At 43.8% G+C, this 22,397-nt stretch overlaps 1 protein-coding gene across 6 annotated transcripts; it reads left to right on the top strand.

Annotated features, from left to right (window-relative positions):
- The first annotated feature begins 9,317 nt into the window (after nt 1–9,317).
- Nucleotides 9,318–14,259, top strand: LOC133927477 (uncharacterized). 6 transcript variants are annotated; one of them, XR_009911345.1, is made up of 5 exons: nt 9,318–9,582; nt 11,408–11,469; nt 11,633–11,737; nt 11,944–12,150; nt 13,156–14,259. XR_009911345.1 is itself a non-coding variant. In XM_062373970.1 (5 exons), the coding sequence occupies exons 1-4, from the start codon at nt 9,333–9,335 to the stop codon at nt 12,104–12,106; spliced, it is 558 nt and encodes a 185-aa protein (XP_062229954.1). In that variant the 5' UTR covers nt 9,318–9,332; the 3' UTR covers nt 12,107–12,150; nt 13,156–14,259. The 6 variants fall into 6 exon arrangements, 4 of the variants coding, with proteins under 4 accessions (XP_062229954.1, XP_062229953.1, XP_062229955.1 ...); XR_009911344.1 differs by lacking the exon at nt 13,156–14,259 and adding an exon at nt 12,528–12,776; XM_062373970.1 differs by having other exon boundaries at nt 11,966–12,150.
- Nucleotides 14,260–22,397: the final 8,138 nt, after the last annotated feature.

Consider the following 22,397-nt stretch of genomic DNA (forward strand, 5'->3'; position numbering starts at 1 on the left):
CACCGTGACCTCGGATCATGGTGAAGGGGATGCTTCGCTTGTAAACGGAGCATCAGAGGCAACACCTTTTGAGGCAACACCTCCTTTAGTGTCGTTGAGCTCGGGTGGCCATCATGTGGTTACCCTGTTTGATTCGGGTATAACCTGGATAGATCAGATCTTGGACTACCTTCAGAATCAAGCAGTCCCTGATAATGATGTGCCAACAGAAAAGGTCATGTGGTAAGCCCGCAGATACTCCCTGGTAGAGGGATCCTTTTACCGCAAGGGGAGCAATGGCCTTTTACTGAAATGCATCACTCAGGAAGAGGGGAGCACAATGCTCTTAGATATCCACAGAGGCATATGTGGTAGTCACGCTTCATATCGTACTTTGGACGAAAAAGCATTCCGGCAAGGATTCTATTAGCCCACAGCCCTCCAGGATACTTACGAGCTAGTGAAGCGTGCAAGTCATGTTAGTACCATGGCTGACATACCGACCTACCAACCTAAGCATTGCAAATCATACCACTCTCTTGGCCTTCAGCTGTTTGGGGGCTTGATATTGTGAGATAGTTCCCTAAAGCCCCAGGCAGTTTTGAATTCTTGTTTGTGGCCATCGACAAATTTACTAAGTGGATCGAAGCCAAGCTCATCATGAAAATCACAGTGGTAGCAACGATTAAGTTCATACAGGAGTTGATAGTGTGGTTTGGTAGTCCAGACCGCATAATTACAGACAACGGGACTCAGTTCACCAGTATTGCCTTCTGGGACTACTGCGAAGAGATCGAGACCAAGGTTTGCTATGCGTTAGCGGCACACCCCCAAAGAAACAGACAGGTTGAAAGGGCAAATGGGATGATGCTACAAGGGATCAAAACCCGCGTCTCTGATCGGCTTTAGAGCTATTCAAGACGCTAGGTGGACGAGCTCCCCATAGTACTCTAGTCGCTACGAATGACCCCTAGCAGGGCCATGGCCAAAACTCCTTTCTTCCTATTCTTTTGCACGGAAGCAATGCTCCCCTTCGAGATCACCCTTCAGTCTCCTCGAGTGACCAGCTACTCAGACGACGACCAGATGGTGCGACAAGAGGATGATATAAACCTGATCAAAGAGTCCCGTGATTGTGCTATAATCCGAGCAGTTCGATATCAACAAAGCCTCAGATCCTATCATGACCGCAAGGTGTGGGAGTGGATACTAGTTGTAGGTGACCTCGTCCTTAGCAAATCCAAAATAAGGCTGGTAAAAATAAGCTGTCCCCAAGTGGGAGGGCCCTTACAAGGTGGTCGATGTTACCCGACTTAGTGCGGTCAAGTTTGCCATAGAGGACGGCCGTGAATTGCACAACTCCTGGAATATAGCTAAGTTACGCAAGTTCTATGTATAGGGTTACTCGAAGAGGAGCCTATTTCTCTATTTTGCAGGATCTTACAGACGAGCGTGGAATATGGCTTGTAAGTTTTCCAATTCAAAAACCACACTCTCTATTTTGCAGGATTTCACAAAAAGGAATATTTTCCCACCGGCTTGTAAGTTTTTCCAATTCAAAGGCTTGACCGCCTGGTCGGCAGATTTTTTGCCAACTAAACGGTCGGGAGCTAGAACAATTTAGATTATATAGTTCCTTTTTCCTATTTTTCTGTGCTGCTAGTTACTTTGCCTGTTCTCCCATGTGGTGAGTACTAAACCGTTTGAGTGGGGATTCAAATTGCCACTCACGAAATTTCAAGGATATATGTGGTTGGGGGATAACGACCACGAATCCACTAGCCCTAACACGGGTCGAGCGTTGGTCGCCACCGAAGGGCTAGTTGTGCCAAGGGTTGTATTAGGTGCTATGAACCTAACTAGCGAGCGGTATGAAAGGCCTTGCCCCCCCCCTAAATGTAACAAGCACTTAGAACCTACTCGCAACATGAACACATGTAAATTTTACATAAAAGCAAGTCATTGCTTGCTCGGGTAATGCCCGGGGGCTGTTTCTAATGGTTTTATTCAGTATCCCTAGGATCCGAAGATGCCCCTCTGTGGGTCAAACTGGACGGATGAAAGTAGAGACTGAGCCGCAAAAAACAAAATGGCCCTTTAAGGTCATGAAGATGCTTTGTGGTCTTTTGGATGACGACGAGGCCTTCAGAGATTGCCAAAACAAGGTCCAGGTCCAAGAAATGCTTGCTGACACAAGCGATGGCAAGGTAGCCGCCATGGATTGCGGTCACAAACATGTGGTCGCTAATGCTCTTGTGTAGCCTCTGCTCGCGTGCACCCACCTCCTCGGAGGCCGCTAAGAACCAGTTGACATGACTAGTTAAAATTTCTCCAGGAGTGGGGAGGACCTGAACGCCGGTGGCCCAGAGCAGTGAGTCGAAGGGGGTGAATGCCTGACTGAGACGATCATAGAAATGTGTTTGCCCCTGGTCGTCCTCCCTCATCACTCGCTCCAAGTCTCTGTTCACTACCAACAGCTCCTCCTGACAAGTTGGTCACGAAAACAGGTCACAAACCATGCATGATTCAGCTGGTCGAGTCTCACTTAGCTATCCTAGGATTACACGTGGCTTAAGGGTGGTAGGGCCAACACACCTCGAAGATTGCTTTGCAGGATCTCTCGTTCTACTACAAACCTAAGCTTGCACTCGACCATCGATTCCAGGTTGCGCTGGTTGTCGTCGTTATCAATAGGCATGGTCTAGGGTTCGGAGCGAGCATGAGGGGTGGTTAATTCTGGGACTCTAAATTAAAAGTTTCATTCATGCATAATACAAGCCTAAATTACAGTTCGTGGTTTACTCTTCTTCTACGACATCCTCGATGGTATCCACCTGGAAGACAGACCCTACAAAATCTACCGACCCTTGACACTCCGCCTCCAGCCTCTCCATGGCTGTGGGACCGGCGAGCATGACCCCCTCCCGGACGGTCTCGAGGTTGAAGCTGGAGTCAAGACAGTGGTAGCACTTGAGAATGTACACCGTCACGGCTTTCGCCACCATCATCACGTCCTTCGAGTTCCTCACCGCCAGGATGCCCGGGAGCTGGGCAAACCTCTCCATTAGAATATGGATAGCATAGGCCTAGCCTAGAGAGCCCTGTCATCCTTCAAGTTGGCGGAATCCAGCCCGACGCTCCTCAGGGGTTGCCGGATTGCCTTAAAGGCTTCCTCAAGAATATCGCGAGTCTTTCACTCATCCTTCTTAAGTTGAGAACATTCAGTAGTTAGCGCATCATTTTTCCTGTTGAAGCTTGGCATTTTCCCACTGAAGCAAGTTCCTTGCCTCCTCTTCGGCCACCAACCTCTCCAACTCAGCGCACCTGCTGTCTGCTGCCTCCTTCTCGGCGACCAGTCTTCGGATAGAGGCGAGAAGGCTGGTGACCAAGGAAAGCAGGTCAGAGCCCTGAGCGAGCTCCACGACTAGCTCTGCAAACACGGAGGTCACGACCAATGCTCCTGACATTGGAGCTACTGGAGGTTGGGGGGCTAGAGCATCTTGCTGAGGTGCTAGAGGAGGAGTTATGATCGACGCCTATGGTGGGGTCGAGGACCTATATTGAGAACAGACTACAGAATCAAGAAAGAAAGAAAACTTCCAAAGCATCTACATCTAACCAGGAAACTTACTATGTGGGCGGAGGGGTGAGCACGAGCCTCATCCTTGTGAAGCCGCCAGTGATCGGTGTCCCACGCCCACATTTGGATGCTTCCGCGGAAGCCAAGTCCTGCACCCCTCTCTTCCCCGCTGGCATAGGGCCTTGACCAGCAGCAACCTGATCACCCCCGACCTAGTCGGAGCATGTCTGGTCTATGTCAGCCTGGTCGGAGTGAGTCTGGTTGGGGCAGGGTTGGTCAACCCTCTGTCGTCCAGCACCGCTCGCAAAAACTCCACCCGTGGTCACTTGCTGGCTCTGAGCAGTCAGGTAGTACCCACCACTAGGCAAATGATTTTATTCTCTTGATGAGAGATTCAGCTAGACCATTTTGAATGTGCACATATGGTACTTAATGCAATAGTGCCCAAAACCAAACAATAATTGAATGCACATTAAGGAACGATATTATCCATGTGAATGGATTTGATCCTGCATCCAGGATTATTTGCTCTAGTTTTGATAATTTGAGCAATTAGTTTGGTATAAGTGTGGTGCCTTATGTATAAATGACACATACGAGACTATTTTTTAAATGCATCAATCAATATTGTATAATACCTAGATGGTCCATAAAATTCCTGAAATAGAACCACATATATGTTCTTGAATGCGTTCAAGAAATTGGGTGGCGCATTGTGAATTTTAAGGTAAGAGGGCCTTAAAATTAAATTCCCTGTGACACATGCGGTGCACATAAATCTAAAGATTTTGGAATACTGTGACCAAGAGAATTGCTAATAATTTTTCTCATTATCTCTAATGTAGAGTGACCAAGGCAATCGTTCTAAGTCTTGATGTAATCAAGATAGAAAAATTATTTTGTACGCAATATGTGGTACGGGATTTAATGTATGTATACTACAATCCATATGGTATATAGGGAAGCTTGCTATATCCGTTGATTAAGAGGAGAAATTCCTTATGGGTTTTGATATGGAAATGATTCTGATGGATATCTCTATAGCTTATAAGTTACGGGTTGAATTGAGATACTATAGAGCATCAACAATTATGACTTGTGTACCCATAGGAAGAGTAATTATGGCACGATCAAAGCCAATAATCACTATATCACGTCCAACAATTGTCAAAATATTTCATTATCTCTTAGTAAGAGTTTGGAAATATTTTAGTTTCCCTAAGTATAAAATTTGTGGTATAACTATCCACAAGACATATTTTCTCCATTGGATTGACTCCCATAGAATTCTATATATAGAATTGAAGAATTTGATATGAAATTCTTTTTAGATATATAGAATACATACATACTTTATTGTAGTATCATAGTGCTGATACAATATTGTATTACAACATTTAATGGAACGTAGATAACATGATATCTAAGGAATTGGGAGACTAGATAGGGTCTCTAAACATGTTGTGCGAAGCAAATTCGACAAACATGTTTTCCATGCCCGTGGGATCTTCTGGTTGCAGAAGAGTCTGATTGTTACTTGATTCTTGTAGAACTTGTTGTGAACAACTAGCCTCCTTGCTGGAGTCATTTTGAAGATTGTAGTGTGCTTCATATCTTTTCCCTTGAGCAGGTCGGTTATGTCCCACAGATTTTAAATACAGATCAATTAAATGTGTCGAGGTGTGACATTTCTTAGTGGAATGCTTGTAGCATCCGCATTTGCGACAAATATTAGATTTGTCATGTTTGGAAATGCCTTGACCTTAATTCAGTGCACATGGCTTCTGCTTTTTGTTGCATTTGCGTTTACCATTGATGTTCTTTGGATGACGTTTAATAGAGCCATCAAACTTATTGTTATTGTGAACATTAGCATGTATTTCAGGTAAAGGAGGAGCGCTGATTGGACGCTAATGATGATTCCTTAGAAGGAGTTCATCATGCTTTTTAGCCTGAAGTAATACATGTATTAAATCAGAATAAACATGGTAGTCTCTTGCACGGTATTTTCGCTATAAGATCCTATCAATGGGAAGCATAATGGCTCTATCTTTTCCACATCTGTAGTTTTATTTTCGCAAAAATACAATTTGAGCAGATTTTATAAATAACATGATTGTAATTTCCGACGGACTTAAAGTCTTGGAGTCGGACATGTGTTCATTCGTGACTTGCATCGGGCAGAATGACTGTCCTTTTGCTGTTCATATATGTTTTTAAGAGCTAGCCACAAAGTGCTCGAATTTTCTATCAGATACTTAGACTTGAGATCCAGATGGATATGATACCTTATGTATAATACATCGTATATAACATGATCTTGTAGCGGTGGTTCTCCCTCTTGGGGAGGTAGTAGTGCCGCTATTATTCCGCAAGACACAAGACTAATCTTGACGTCCATTGTCCATGTTGGATAATTGTGACTGTCGAGTGTGAGTTCATCGAACTCTTTGCCGGTCTTTGTATCGTACATGGATTTTGACCATAGATTTGATTAATTTACAGTAGGTAAATTAAAAATCATTATGGTAATGTTGTAATAATAATACAAAATTTGTAAAGTCAAGTTGAGACTTGAATTACATAGTGTAGACCTCAAATAATGTAGCTAACACGTTGAAGATAATCATCAGATGTGGTGTATATCTCACAGTAGTAGGAGGCATAATCTGACATTTGTTAGTAGATGCCTATGTTCCTATTACCTTGTGTTATGCAAATATTGTGTTAACACTTTAAAGGTAATCACCAAAATGGTGTAGACCTTTATTTAATTCATATTCAAATTGGGTATGCACATTGAGGATAGTCACTGTGTGCTAAACATAGTGTAGATCCTATAGTAGTACTTAGGTAATACATTGTGTATGACCAATATGAGATATGAATTAAGGTAATCACCTAAAAAGGTGTAGACCTTTGTTCTAAATTTAACATTGGGTACGCACTTTAAGAATAATTACTATGTGTTAGACATAGTGTAGATCCCGCAATAGTATTAGAGTACTACATAGTGTATGGCCAATATGCAAAGGTTTGGAACATTGTGTTATATCAAGTGGAAGAGGTAATCACCTGATTTGTATTAATAATCAGGAGAAGAACGAGAAGAATACGCGGTCTCCAACATCGTCAAGGTTGAAAGTATGGCATCAATGAGTACCTGATGGCCTTCGTGCCTCTGTTCTAGATGGCCGGAACCGATTTCTTCTCTGTGTTGATGCCGATGAACGTCTTGTAGAGCACGAGTGCATCGCCTTTGTAGCACAGTGTAGATCGTCTGTCTGTGATGAATGACGAAGATACGCACGGGGGCACCTGAGGATTGGTCGCAGCAGAAGACGATGGAGTTCATAAGGAGAGAGGAATTGCATCCCATCTCGCTGTCCATCTCTATTCTTGCCGTCGATGTTCTTCTATTGTGGCCGATGTCTCGGTGGAGAACATTCGTGCTGATAACGTGTTGTAGTATAGATAGTAATTGAGAGAGACAATAGAGTAGCCAATGAACTCTTGCATTAATTGATCATGGTGTTTACATATTTATACATGGTGAAAAGACATGATGAGAGGACATATCTATTGCGAAGACATCTCTTCTCAATAGACATAGCTTTTGGTAATTGATCACATGGTTATATCTAAAAGTGTCTATTCATAACACTGTGGTGTATCTAGTGGCCATGTTCTTGGCGGTCTTGCATGCCTTGCTTGCCTCTCTGAGAGCTGCTTGAAGATGAAGCCCTCTCCTTTGCAGCCTCCGCACAGCCCTGTCTCGCCGCAGTCCCAACACTCGTCGACGTCCTCTGTTCCTTGTTCCTCTTGCTCCTCCTGTTGTTGCTGCTTTGAGGGCGACGACGATGACAACTAAGAGCGAAGCAGGAGGGTAGTGGAGACTCTGACTATACCGGCGACGAGCACTGACGCCGTCGCCGTAGCCTGGGGCTCCAACAGAGCAGATGGTGGCAGAGCAAGCGCACGACGTGACCTTCGCTGCTTCTTGCAGTATATGACAAATGATCCACAAGAATTCGGTTATTATAGTAGGCTAGGATTATTTTTTATTTTATCTTTTATTTAAGATCTAAACTATCATGTATTTTATATAAATAGTTCACAAAGTTCAATATAATATAATTATAATTATTGTTGTACATTCATCTTTCTACACAACATCATAATCGTCACCTCCACAGGTTCCGTCGTATCACCCCGGGAGATGATGTGATCTTCATGATCTCTCCTGGAGGCTGCGCAACCTGTAGTTTAGTCTCACTGTCAAGATCAACCACCAATTAGAGTTTCCCCCAATCATCTTTAGATTGGGTTTTCTCTACTGTTTTTTCGATCAAAAGATCGGTTTGTGTCGCCCTACCAACCCATCGAAGTTCCTCCGATGGCGCCTCTAGACTTCACCGCTTTAGCTCCGATCTCTCTGGCACATCCTCTCCTCCGATGGCGTCGTGGCTGGATGTGACATGCTCGTCGACATGGCCCTCATCCACGGCCTTCCGAGTGCCCCGTCTATTTTCGTTATTGCATCGTAGCATCTTTGTCGGCCCGTCGTCCGTAAGTACAAGCCTGTCACACCACCAAGAACGACGCTGCATCACCCATTATGGCTGCAGCACCAGCGCTCACGGTCACGCCATTATCGTCAGGGTCACTGCCTCTCCAAATAGTGACTCCACCTCATGCTGCTCATCCTCATCACCACGCCAGCTACCGCTCCGAGTTAGCGCCTTCCTCCGACACCTTCAGACCGCCGCCCCATCGAGATTGCCGCCAGTAGAGGTCCGTAGACAGATCTACCTGACTTTGTATACGCGTGTGCTCATGTTGGTGCTTTAGGTCTGCATCCTACTCCACGGTTACGACTATGGTCACCTTGCTTTTGGCTACCTAGGAAACAAAAAAGGCTATCATCATTTTGAGCAAATCATCGGCTTCCACTCCAATCTAAGCGTCCGTGTTGCTCACACTATGACTACAGGGGATATTAGAGTATATGATAAATGACTCACAAAGATTCAACTGTTATGGTGTAATAGGAATAGTTTTTATCTTACCTATAGAATTACTTAAGATTCAAAACACCATATACTCTATATAAACAACTCACGATGCTTAAAACAAACCATCTACCATTATCAAATTATATTCATCGTTCTACCATGGGTGCTAACATTGCATGCAGCAGAATTTTTAGGGGCCGGTTGCTAATCTACCGGAGGCAGTAGCATCTGCATCTGCAAGAAAAAGAAGGCGGAGGCGGATGGGTTGATGAGCCATTGCCATCTAGCTACCTAGTCTAGTTGATGGATGGATGAAATCAATAATATCTTGTGTGTGAGGGACTCGAATTTCGAGCAGCACAAACAAACGTTGGTTATTTTTTTAGAAGGTGCAAAGAGAACACATACTACACAAGATCTCTAGAATATATGCACACATAGTACCACTGGACACATATACGTATGCAACTAATATAATTCAAACTAACATTAAGTGCTACTAAAAAATACTTCATACGACATTTAAATATCAATCTTCAGGATCGAACTCGGCCGGCACTGCTGGCTCGTTCCTTCTTCCGTTCATGGATAAGGAGGTCTCTCGAGGATAAGCAATGCGATGGGCCGATGGACAATACGAAATCAAGCCCAGAAAGGCCCAGCCCCAGCACGCAGCAAGCAATCAACGGTCGTGATCGATTCTAGCAACTAGGGAAGGCACATCCATCCATCCCTTCTGCTTGCTAATTCCTAACCCCATGCTGGTGGCTGGCCTCACCTCTTCTCGTCTCTTCCTCTACACCGCCCGCCACAAAAAAAAGGCCATGGCCATGGCCGCCGCCTCCCGTCTCCCTCCTGCCGCCGCTCGCCGGAACACCTTAGTACGCTCTCCGTTCTCCACTCCCCCCTCCGTGCTACGACCACTAAGGACGAGGCCTCATCGTATCAATTCCATCCCCCAAAAGTCACGCCTCGTCGTCGCCTCCGCGCAGTCCAACTTCTCCAGAGGTAGGTGAAGCATCCTTCTCTTCTCTTCTCTTCTCTTCTCTTCGGTGCTGCTCGATTTGCTTTGCTTGCTAATCATCTCTCCTTCCACGTGATGTCCTGAATGTTTGATTGATTCAAGAGCTGCTCCGATTCCGTCCGACCACCGATTCATGTCGTGGCTTCATTGCCTCAGAGCATCAAATCGGTGGCGCTCTTTTCTTATCCTCTTTCTGTGTGACTACCTGTGCTAATTGCCTTACTAACCACATAATAGTACTACCAAAGAGAATTCTCTTCACATATCATCCCGTGCCATTATAAGTTCTTTTACCTGCTACTCCCCCACCGTTTTTTACTAGCAAAAACAAATCATAATTCTCTGTTTCCTTTCGGGTCTGTTTGGATACAAAGTATTTTTAGAGTTTCCAGGCAAAACCATGCTTTCTCAAAAATACCATGGTATTGAAAATTTGGAGGTGTTTGGGCGCAACAAATCTCATAGTTTTTTTGTAAACCGTAGTATGCTAAAAACCATAGTATTTTTGGAGTTTTAGAAAATCCACTCATGACCTCTTTTTTTTAAAAAAACCGAGCTCTCGTGATGGTCGTTGCCTTGCCTCCTGTGCATGTTGGCTTGTACACGTTGATTTCCAGCGTCCTTGCATCTGTACATATCTCTCATGCATTGGTGAAGAATCGATTTGGTATTCTGCTACATTCATTAATTAACGAAGCATTGAAGCATGGGATTTGGTGCTCAGTTTAGACATAACGACTATGGGCAGGATCATGTTCAGAATAAACAAAGCTACAATCAAAGCTCGTATACATCTTTTTTACATTTAAACTATCCTAGCAACTATATTTGTTTGTACAGAACACTAGAGCTAATACTGCAACTCCCAAAGACGTCATGGTTTTTTCATAAAACTGCAAAAAACTGTGGTAACGACAAACTGGTGTATTCCATGCTTGTTATCTCAAAAACTGTGGGTTTAAGGTACTGTAGCTTCTGAAAACTGTAGCATTCAAACAGGCGCAGTCTCTAAATTAAACTTGAGGTTCACAAGGTATTCTTCGCAACTGCAGAATCATTTCTGTATCCAAGTACCCTGAAGCATTTATCTAATAGCATCACTTCTCTATCATAAAATTAACCTATTATATATTGTTGGTCAAAATGTTCAAATCTAGAAATGCATGGAGCTGTTATAAAAATCAACAGAGGGATTACTGATATAGTGAAGTCACAATCCGTCTATTGTTGCATTGTCTGCTCATCACTAGAAATGGACAATAGAGCTGTTGTCTGTGATTCCATATCCATGCACTAAGATGACGCTAATTGCTACTATTGCTTTAGGGTGCCAGGTTAAGGGCCACCGGCAAACCAGATATTGAACACCTCATGTCATCGTAACATTTCTCCTTTTGTTGGTTCTAGTTTTATTAGTACATCACACTCGTAGAATCTGATTCTGGTACCGGACATATATGGTTTTTTTTCCTTTCAGGATGCATGATGTGTAAGGTTTCTTGCTGCTCGGCTCAGGTTTAGCCCTGCCTAACATTATGAGCTACACACTGTACTTTTGCGTTGTGATTCAAACTTTGCCTGTAATGAATGTTATCTGTTGACTCTTCATTAGTCTGTTACCTGATGAGTGATGAAATTTTCTGTATACTTGTATACCATGGTATGCACATCCTCCTCATGTTGGATCACATATATTTTCTGTGGATGCCTTTGTACTACCCTGCTTGGAGTAGCATATGCTATTGTTTTGATCATGATGAAATTATAAAAAGTTTATTCTGCTTCTCCTAACACTGCATATGACAACAGTTATTCAAACAGCATGGAAGGTTGGTAAGGATGCTGTGGAGGCAGGAACTAATCTTGTCCCAGTATGTGTTCCTTAGCCATTCACATCACTTAATTTGTCGTTTTCTTAGCTCTCAAGAAGATGTACTCACAACAAGCAACTCTAGTTCATATTTTTTTTATTACACAGCTGCAGTTCGTTAAGCTTTGAAATTGGACTAATTTTTTCCCCTCTATATGTGACAGGGTTCAGTTCCAAGGCCAGTTGCTAGGATAGGTGTTGCCTTTGCTGCTGTGTCAGTCTCCCTTTTTCTTCTCAAATCCATTGTGTCCACTGCATTCTTTGTGCTGGTACGCAATCACAACATTTGCGCTATGATTCTAATTCTATCGATCAGCATCACGATGTGATGTGCACGATGTTGAATAAAATCTAGTCATGTGGTAGTAGTAGTTTATTTGACAACTGCAAATGTGCCCAGCGCTTTCAGTAACTTAAGGAATGTTCATTCGCCACTCCATCTTTTGTGTTTCGATTTTGATGCTACTGATATCAGGTGATGGGTCTTGTGGTCACAGGCGATGATGGGGCTTATATATCTTGCCTTCCTGGCTATGAACCCAGAGGAGGCCTCTGGCTCTAGGGTGGATGAAGCAGGGGACAACGCATCCGAAGACCCTGTCGAAGAGGCCCGGCGCATAATGGAGAAATACAAGTAAAGAACCTGGGGGAGTCTGTCTGACAACAGGTGTACTCTGCAGAGGTATGATTGGTATGCAGTAATATCGATAGCAGTTGTGGCCAGCCAGCCATTTGTCGGTACAGTTTGGTCCTTGCGCGAGGGATAGATGGGTGGATCTGATTTTAACTCGGCAGAATTAAATTCTATGGGGGTTATTGATGCACAATACAACCAGTGATTTGATATTTGTAAATAGTATATAGCTATCCTGTTGGAATCAGTCTTTGGGCAACACTATAGTAGAACAGTTTTTTTTATGGACCGAATGATAATATGATATGGCTCGAGTTGCTATGCTTGCTAGGTCTAGGCTTGAGCCTATAGAAACTTTACTGTAGTGTTAGATTGCTGCGGCACAAAACATGGGTCTGCTGAAACGTGGAATACTATGCTTGCAGATCTGCTCCATGTGTCCTCCTTTCTTCGATCGGGGCGTGCATTCTAGGCAGTCAAACTTGGTATCTGTTTCAAATTCGGGTGCTTTTCTTCTTCTTTGTTTTCCCCCAAAGGGCGGTGCTTGTTCATTTGGAGTTAATATTGGTGAAAGAGAATGGTGTGTACACACACACATATCAATTCGGCTAAAAATATATGGGATATAGAATACTATTCTACACCTAGGGTATAGAATACTATTCTACACTCAACCGACTCAGCCTACCGCACCTGCCATATTATGCTGCCGATCCCCGCCCTGAGCACCCGTGTCGCATGAGCCCCGCGCCACGCGTGCCTTTATATATGGTCGTAACTCGGATACCTTCTCTAGTAGTAATTATGTATTGAAGATGAGTAATCATCTGCATATTGAAGATGAGTAATCTCCTAAGAAACAAGTGAGGTACTAAGCCCTTTATTAGCCACTCTTTTTTACATTGTTGATAATTGCTTTGGATGCAATTCTCAAATCATCTCCAACTAGGTTATACATACATACATATTATATATATATATATATATATATATATATATATATATATATATATCACTGGAGAACTTAATTGTGATAATGTATCATAATGTCAGGCTTGTCCCTATCAAAAAAAAAAAAAAAGTCAGGCTTGTTTACATGGATGCTGCTGCTTTTACAATTGCCTGCCTAAGAGCTTATCGACGGCGGGCGGAAAGCTCTGCCTCAGCGTCCTTGATGAGTTGTCGCCGTTGTAGTTGCGGTGGTGGTCGGCCTCCAGCTCCAGCATGGCCAGGAACTCGTCCTCCACCTCCAGCTCCTCTGCCAAGGCCATGGGGCAGCAGCTCTTTGGCTTGCCGTCCCCTTGCCCCTCGTCGTCGGTGGTGAGCAGATTGTCCGACGGCGGGTGCCGCCTGGAGATGGTGCCTTTCTCGATGGTGATGAAGCCGGAGGACTCGTCGTCATTGTCTTCCTCGTTGGGGGCTGCTGGCCGCAGGCAGTTGAGCAGCAGGTCTGGTAGCGCGACAAGTGGCAGGCAGGCAGAGCGGCGGCGGTGAGGACCCCTGATGATCCTGTGGTGCAGAGTGAGAGAGAGGATGGCACCGGCTGCAGCGCCGCCGAGCACCAAGTTGAGGATGCTGGGGGAGGGACGATGTAGCTGCTCCGCGAGGTCGACGCGGACGGCCCCCGTTGTGAGGTGCTGCTGCTGCTGGCTGTGGTGAGCGTCGTCGCTGACGCTGGCTGTGGTGTAGTGGCCGTGATCATGAGTAGGAGAGGAGACGGTGACTGCGACAGCGACAGCGACGACGGAGGTGATGCTGTTGACGGGTGCGCAGTGCAGGAGGAGGACCTGGTCCTGGAAGGCCGCCACGCCCCCTCTGCACCTTGCTGCTGCTGCTGCTGCTTCTTCCCCAACAACCTGTTGTTGCTGATGCGGCTGTTGGTGTTGGAGCAGGTGCAGCAGAATCTGGCGGCCCTCCGCAGAGGCGGGCAGGCCGGCGACGTGCTGCGCCTGGAGGCACACCGCCACCACCTTCTCCGGCTGCGTCCTTGTCATGATCGATGATGATTAGCCAGCTATCGCTAGCTACCTCTTAAGCTCTACTCCTGTATGAGTAGAGTAGTACAGCTGCTGCCGTGGTGTGTGCAGTGCATCCGGCCGGAACGGAATGGATCCTGGGATTTGGGCGGCGCACTGCTAAGCTCTTTCCTTGGCTGCACGATCCAAGCTCAATGACTATTCTACTCCGTGCTTATAAATATTAGAGTCTCGATCGATCCCGACTACCACGTGTGTGTGGATTTTTTTAAACAATACGTTTAGGCACCTATAACTCCTCCGGATCAGCTCCGATCCACTCATACGAGTTCTACATCACATTTATTCTACATAAAAGTAGATAAGAACTGATACCAATATGATGGAAAGGAAAAACAACAATGCTCAAACATGAATATGTTTTATGCAATAAGAACTAATACCAATACCTTGTTTTATGCAATATTTACAATGAAAGAATTTTTTATTGAAAGCATAGGAAAATGATGATTTTAGCATCATCAGTTTAGGCCTGTGGCGTGTGGTAATTGTGCTTTTGTTCATGGGACGATGTAAGGACTGGTGGCAAGGGGGTGTTGTTAAATTAGGGTATCTCAAAATTATTTGGCTCAACTTAATAAGGTATACCTAAATTGATTTTTATCTAATATGCTATAGTTTTATCTAGTGTGGCTATTTTATCACAACAAAGTTTTTGCACCATAAGTTCCAATTCTAACAACTACACATGCAATTCTAGGAAAGATAAATACGGAAGATAAAACAGTGGAATAAGTAAGAGCGGAATGTAAATGAGATAGAGAACGTAAACTCGGCACTGTAACTTTTTCATATGGTATCGGTGAGTTGTCTCTCACCACTAGTCCACGTAGGAGCCCCTTACAAGGATCAAGCTCTTCGATCGGATAACTCTGTGGCTCTAGCCATTAGAACTCCCCACACATCGGTGGGCCTCCTACTAGGTGTACTCCAATGCTCACTGCTATCTTCACTAAGGTAGTACTTTGCTGCTCCTGCATATGCCACTCCTCCTGCTCACAAGGCTCATGGTCGCTCCACAAACTCGGTTTGAGGGTCTTGCAAGACTCATGGTTGCCAAGCCGTCTAGGTGTAGGCAAACACGAAGAGTAACACGTGTAGATTACTCATTTGATACAACTCTAGGCTAATCACCTAGCTAGATGCACGCTAGGCCTAATCTAGCACTAATTAATTCCTTAATCTAAGGTAACTCAAACCCTCTCCATTATGTGTATATGCCTTCTGGTGGGAGTGAGTAACCTCAAATGGCTAGTGGATGGGATATTTATAGAGCCAACTCAAAAGCTAGCCGTTGGGGGAATCTGTCCATAATTCCTAGTCACTGTATCATATGGTGGCCTCCTTTCCAATGGTCCAAAAAACAACCATGGGGGCATTTCAGGAGAATTTTTTTAGAAAACCCCAAATCCTTTCTAGAAATTCCAAATAGGTCCATTTTCTAAGCCAAGAGAAAATTGCAAAAAAAAAAAAAAAAAACCTCGACTAGGAGTTGCAGAAGGTTTTCCACGTTTCGATGATGAAGTCAACGCATGATGCAGTGGTACCGTATGATACCGTAGCCTATGGGATTGTGCATTGTATGTCTGTTGCAAAGATGTTGCAAGCCAAGGAGATCTAATGTTAAGTCACTGCATGATACGGTAACCATGTGACAGTGCATTGTACCTCATTTCCAGAAGGTTTTAGGTTTCAGAAGAGAAGGCCATCGCATGATGCAATGGGTCACCTGATGATGCGGTGAGGTTCTAACCATAAGTTGAGCTCTACTCAATAGACATAGATTGACAGTCATAGGTAATTTAGAAGGATTTATGGCTCTGGTTGGATTTCTAGGTTTTGTAGGTTTGGCCTCCTACAACAAAATGATTCCCACTGGAAAAGCCAGCATTTCCCTTTTACAAAAACAATACAAATCTCTTTCTACTGTGAATGCAAAATGTAATGGTGTGTGTGTGAAGTGTAACACTTGGTATTTTAGCCATTTAATAAATTTCATTAAAAATTTGAACTCTTTTTAAAAATTCAACAAATTAAATAAGAATTAGATTGGGAAAACTACTCCAAATAGACATCAAATCTAAAATTTGAAATTTGAAAATATGCTCAAACCAAACCATAAGGCATTTAGGAGTTTTCTAAAGTTTATTTGATTTAAACTTCTCATTTTCCAGAAAAGTTTAAACAATTCCAAACCTCCAAACATTCCACAAGTCGAATTCATTTCCCTTCTCATTTTGGCCCATCCCAAAAGTGTGAAATGATGTGCGTGCTTAGTGGTGTAAGTGGGTTAAGAATGGTGGCGTTAATGAAACCCTAAGACTTGATTTGATAGGGGTGAGTAAGGTACCTCACGAGGGTGGGACTATCTTAGGAGCAAGGTTCACCTTTGTAGTGTTCTTTGTGGGAGACACTTACCTCAGTCATATAAGGACCGGTTCATTGTGACATCCTACCTAATGATAACCATACAACCACATGTCATGTATGTGGTAGGACTTGACCCAACCTCTCCGGCTTAGCTCAGTGCCCACTCGTAGGCTGATAGTGGCAATGAGAACTAGGAGAAGACTCAGACAATCTATGTGAAGTCTTGTGATTCGATTGGAGACTCTAAGTGAGCCATGTATACATGAGCCCCTGGTTGAGTGTCTCGTGGGTGGATATTGTGGCCATGTTGGGAGAGCATGGTGTATCATTACGCCAGCTCTGCCTGTTGCTACAGTTGGAGTCTTTGCATATCTTATGGGTAAAGTGTGCATCATCTATAGAGTGTAAATATATCTGGATAGCCTTGTTCACGGTCAAGGAAACACTATGGTTCAGTCATAATGATTAGCTTTATGGTGTTCGTATCTCCTTGATGTGTGAGTGAGCTATGTGCCCATGTTTTGGAAAGTGCATGTTATGTGCCGTGAGTTGGATAGGATTAGGTGTCCGTCAACTATAAACTTGGGAACTAGCTGGATGAATGTATCTTCCCCATGGCTGACAACCTATACTATTGACTTAATCTTACTTTTCCTCCAAATGCTTTAAACCTTGTTTTGCCACCTATCTCTTGTATAAAAATGGCTTTCCGCTTAAATTTAGGTTCTACGACCTTATCATTACCCCCTTTTAAGCATCTACCTACCCCCTTTAGTAAGACTTGTTGAGTACCTTATGTACTCACTCTTACCTTTTATTGAGTTCAGATGAAGACCCAGATAACAACTACGCCCGCCCCTAAGTTGCATGTATGCATTGGGCTTACCCATTATTTTCCGCTATTGTTGTATTGTAGAACTCCTTTGTTTAGGCATGTCGGTCTCTATTGTATAGAACTCTGTGATGTATGTCCAATGTGAGAATCTGTTTATGGTGTTGTAATATAATCGATGTGTGACTGTGATTCTATTCTATTAGAAATGTGTATATCAGCTACTGATTCAGGGATTGATACGAGCCATACAGTGGAACCCTAAAATGGGGATTCAAAATGCTGCATGTATATGTGCTAGACAACGATATGCAACTTAATGCAATGATGTACTATTTTCGGTATGAATACAATGTATGAGAATTTGAGACAAGAGTCAGAACTATCTGGTTCCATTGTAGAGAGTTGCAATGAGCTCACGCCTACGGGTTGTGTGAAAAATAAAACATTTAGCATCTATAGGTTATTGACAGCATCGTGGCACGCTTGACGTGTTCTCATCATCGCGTGAACGGCCGGTTAGCTTTTAATAGATCGCTAACCCTAAACCCTAACCCATAGCCATCTGCGCTCTTCCGTGCCTGACCCACCACCATCCTCTCCTTGGTGTGCTTCCACACACGCTCATCGTTGCTTGATGGCTTTGCCCAATCTGATCGCCTGGGTGGGCCCCACCATTCGCCGCTGCCTTATGAAACCCGGGGCGGGGGGGGGGGGGGATTGGCCCTGGATGCTGGATCAAACAGGCCACTGGCCTAGGCGGCCCAATAGAAGGTCCGGTAACTAAATGGAAAAAAATTATTTACTCCGACCTAGCAGGTGTGATCTATGTTATTTTTTTTTATTATTATTATATATATATATATATTTAAAATATTTGCAAGACTACACTCCTGTTTCAAGAAATGGCAGGAATAAGCTACTGTTGTCCATTCATCGGGCAAGATTAAGATCTCGCTCGCTGAACAAGCGAGACCTTATAGGGCCTAGCGGCTAGAGCGTATTAAATGGTTTTCTCCAAGGTCTCACCAAATCAGCTGGCGAGAATTTGATCTCGCCCCATTGAACAAGCAAGTTTTTTGTCGCTACGACATCCGTGGGCCCACCCAAAAGGTCTCGCCCGAACAGTGTGCAAGATCTTTTGGGTATATAATTTGGTCGGTGTGTCCCTACCAACGTTAGCGCCCCATTTGCTTCGAACTCAACCGAAATAGAGGGAGGATAGGGAGGAGAGGGGAGGGGAGGGGAAAATTTGCAGTAAAGCTCTGTTGGAGTAAAGATGTATGTTTTTTCCTCTGTTTTTTTTACAAATCTGTTAGGATAGCCACTAGTACTAGGTTTTGACATATGTTAGAGGTTAGATCTAGGATTTTTTTACAAACCTGGTAGGATAGCCACTAGATGTAGGTTAGAATGTAGATCTAGGTTTAGAATTAGGGTTAGACATAGTTTAGCAACTAGATCCTGTTTGTACGCATATTTTAGCAATTAGATGTAGAATTTAGACATATATTAGGTATTTGATGTAGGATTTAGACATAGTGTAGGCATAAGTGAGGTAGTAGATGTAGGATTTGGAGGTGTTTGATGTAGCGATTTGGGAATATTTTGTTGCAGTATAGAATACATATTGGGCCATGTTTGTAATGAATTTTTTATTGTAGATGTAGTTTTACATAATTATTTATGTTTTGTCGCAATAATGTTAGGGTTTGTGTCAATGGTTGCCAGGTATGTTGGATTAGTAATAGTTTAGGATTTTTTATAGGGACAATGAAATATTATATGGTACGAAAGGGGTAGCACTGTTTGAATTTCAATCAATGGACAAGGGTATCTCTAAAGCTATGCACAAAAGTGTCGGACACTTGTACGCATGGCTGATACGTGGTTTCAAAATAGACCCCGAGGTTCAAGAGCTGACTATTAGCATTGTGGGCAACCGAGTGAGAGATGGTGTACTGGGAGGTATACCCGCTCAGGAAAGATGAAGGGTGAAAGAGGTACCTTAAAGATATTATGCACAGAGGTTGACCTCGTTTGTTGCTTGTGTAATGGAAGAATAAGGAGGTAGTTGGGGAAATACAGAGTGGGGGGTACGTGGAGGAGGAAGGTGACGAGAAAGAGTTTGATGAGGATGTTGATCCGGTTGGTGCACATTCATTTATCCGATTGAACCGATCGGTGATGCAAACGAAGGGGAACGAATCCCTTCTATAATTGAACAAATAGAGCGGGATGATCTTGAGACTGACGAATCTTCTGAGTATGACATCTCGGATGATGAGGATGATGCTCCTGTTCCCGCGTATTGGAATAATCTCAACTTTAGCAACCTTGTGGTCAATGAGAGGAATCAGTTGCCCTAGGAGTATACGCAAAATGAGGTCACCGAGGGTGCTAGGTATCCTACCAGTCAGACCATAAAGGATGCTGTGACTCAATGGGTAACATCGCTTCGACGACAGTTTTATGTTGTCAAGTAAAGTAAGAAGGAATATGATGTCAAGTATGTGAAGGAGGGTTACCTGTGGCGGGTGCACGGCTTCAAGGGGAAGTGAGTTGAGTATTGGGAGGTGTTGATTGTAGTTGACAACACTTGCACGATGGACAAATTTGAGTCCAATCATAGGAACATCACCTCAGCTTTTATAGCTAATGTGATGAACAACCTGAACTACGAACTAGGATCTATAATTAGACAAATTAAGGAGGAGTACAAGTACGCTATCAGCTACAACAAGGTATGGAGGGCAAAGAGGAAGGCAATTGAGATGACGTTCGGGACCTATAAAGCATCATATGATAATCTGCCATATTTGCTATAGACCATTGCTCAAAGGAACCCGAGATATATTACGATATTGATAAGTATGCATTGTTGTCCAAATCTAGCAAGGTATGCCCTAAAGCGATGATTCTTTGCATTAGGAGCATGTATTAAAGCTTTCAAGCACTGTTGACCTATCCTGTGCATCCACGATACTTTCCTTAATGTCATGTACAAGAGACAGATCCTGACTGCTATTGGGGTTGATGGGAACAACCAAGTTCTACCGTTGGCTTTTTGCATTTGTGAAGAGTGGGAATACTAGCAGTTGGTATTGGTTCCTGTACCGTCTGAGGATGATAATTGTTGGTGCTTAGTTGAACATATGCCTATACATGACCAGCATGGTGGGATGCTCGTGGCAATTCAAGATCTGCAGAATGAAATGGAAGATGGCGTGATGGGACCTGTGTGCAAACTTCTTCCGCCAATTCAAGAACGAGAACCTCATGAACATGTTCAAGAGGCTGTGCGGTCAAAACCAGCAGCGGAAGTTTGATGCTCTTTAGAAGACACTAGATGAGCTGACGAAGAAACAAACACATGAGCATGTAGGGAGGCCCGTGAGGGGACCGGAGGACGAACTAGTACCTCTTGAGTCCCTGCCAATGGACAATGAAGTTGGCATCACACGCAGGAATGGTTCATCTATCATGTCATTTAACGAGTGGCTTTAGAATGAGCCGAAGGAGAAGTGAGCTCTTCTCTACGACACAAATAGGGCTAGGTACAACATTATGACTACAAATTTAGCAGAGGTTTATAACTAAATGATGAAAGGTGTAAGGGGGTTGCCGCTGGTGGGGATTGTAGAGTTCATATTTAAGGGGACCCGCAAGTATTTAAGGGATCACTATGCAATAGTGCATCCGACGCTAAATGATGCTCATCTGGTTTATGGGACGAAGATAATTAAGTACATGGAAGACAAGACGGAGAAGGCAAAGATGCACCGAGTGAAGATCATGAGAAATGTACAACACAATTACGAAGTTCTATGTAGGGACAAATGAAGGAGGGGGGCTAACGTGAGAGAGTTATCCAAGAGTGCACCATCTTGGATGACAGGTGCGTTTGCACCTGCAACAAGCTGATGCTACTGCAAATGCCATGCTCACATGTGATTACCGCGTGTGCTATGACGGGGATGAGGACTCGGAGGTACGTCTCTGATTACTTCAAGAAGAAAGCTCTATTCAGCAACTGGAACCATGATATCTATGGTTTTGAGATTTATAGATCTTTTACGAAGGAATCTGGGCCCAATTGTTTTTTCATCCCTGATCCTGACAAGATGAAGCAGAAGGGATGACGCAGGATTACAAGGCTCCGTAATGATATGGAAGAAGTAGAAACCAGGCGTCGCGTGAAATGGTGCAGCAAGTGCAACAGAACAGGGCACACTTATAAGAAATGCACCATTGGTGTCCCAAGTGTTAATCCCGTGGAAGCATGTCCTTCCGACTCAGCTACAAATGGGAGACATCCTCGTGGTTGTTGATCATCGGCTTCATCTAGTTATATATTGAAATTCATGTTGTGATTGATATTCATGTGTACAATATTGTAGTTTACTGTTGTAGTACTGAGATTGCTAATATGTTTGAGGTTGTAACATGTTAAGTAGGTATTCATTAACATATTTGTGTACACTTTGAATAATCAATTATGTTATGTTATATGTTGGATGCTTACTTCTTACTTTGTGTTTAGTTTCCTTATAGAACTGTAAATAACTTGTGCAGTAGGCAGGTATGGCGCAGCTGGGGCTGCTTGACCCTCAACTCGACCTTAGGCATTGTTCGTACCACATCGCAGTGCAAGCAGAGGAGCTCCCAGTACTATGACCCCATATGTCGGAGGAGCTCATGAGGGTTGACACGCTGGATCCCGAGGTTTGTACAATTTCAATTTAATGTTTTATACAACTTGTTTTCCGTATTCGTCGCTAACTTTATTATGTTTGCAGGTTATGTGCTGCTGGGCTACTTTCGTTGTATCGGCTGGTGGACTTGGACGCGTTGGTTCGGGGCTCAAAGGTGGTCACATGGTTCAGCTACAACCGGTCCTACTCATGGCCCTTGTTGACAGGTGGCATCCTGAGACACACATGTTGCACCTCTCATGCGGCGAAATGGTGCCCACGCTCGATAACGTCCCGCTCCTGATGGGCCTGCCTTGTACGGGTGTCACTGTTAGGGCTAGGGATGTGGCCGTGGCGTGGCAC

The sequence above is a fragment of the Phragmites australis genome, chromosome 8 (assembly GCF_958298935.1).
Source record: "Phragmites australis chromosome 8, lpPhrAust1.1, whole genome shotgun sequence".
Taxonomy (NCBI): domain Eukaryota; kingdom Viridiplantae; phylum Streptophyta; class Magnoliopsida; order Poales; family Poaceae; genus Phragmites; species Phragmites australis.

What these genes read in the sequence shown, in the direction of transcription:
- LOC133927477 (XM_062373970.1), top strand. Translation starts at nt 9,333, where the DNA reads ATGCTGGTGGCTGGCCTCACCTCTTCTCGTCTCTTCCTCTACACCGCC. An exon ending in GCAGTCCAACTTCTCCAGAG is followed by an intron (nt 9,583 to 11,407) that starts GTAGGTGAAGCA and finishes ATATGACAACAG; the next exon opens with TTATTCAAACAGCATGGAAG. An exon ending in CAGGAACTAATCTTGTCCCA is followed by an intron (nt 11,470 to 11,632) that starts GTATGTGTTCCT and finishes TATATGTGACAG; the next exon opens with GGTTCAGTTCCAAGGCCAGT.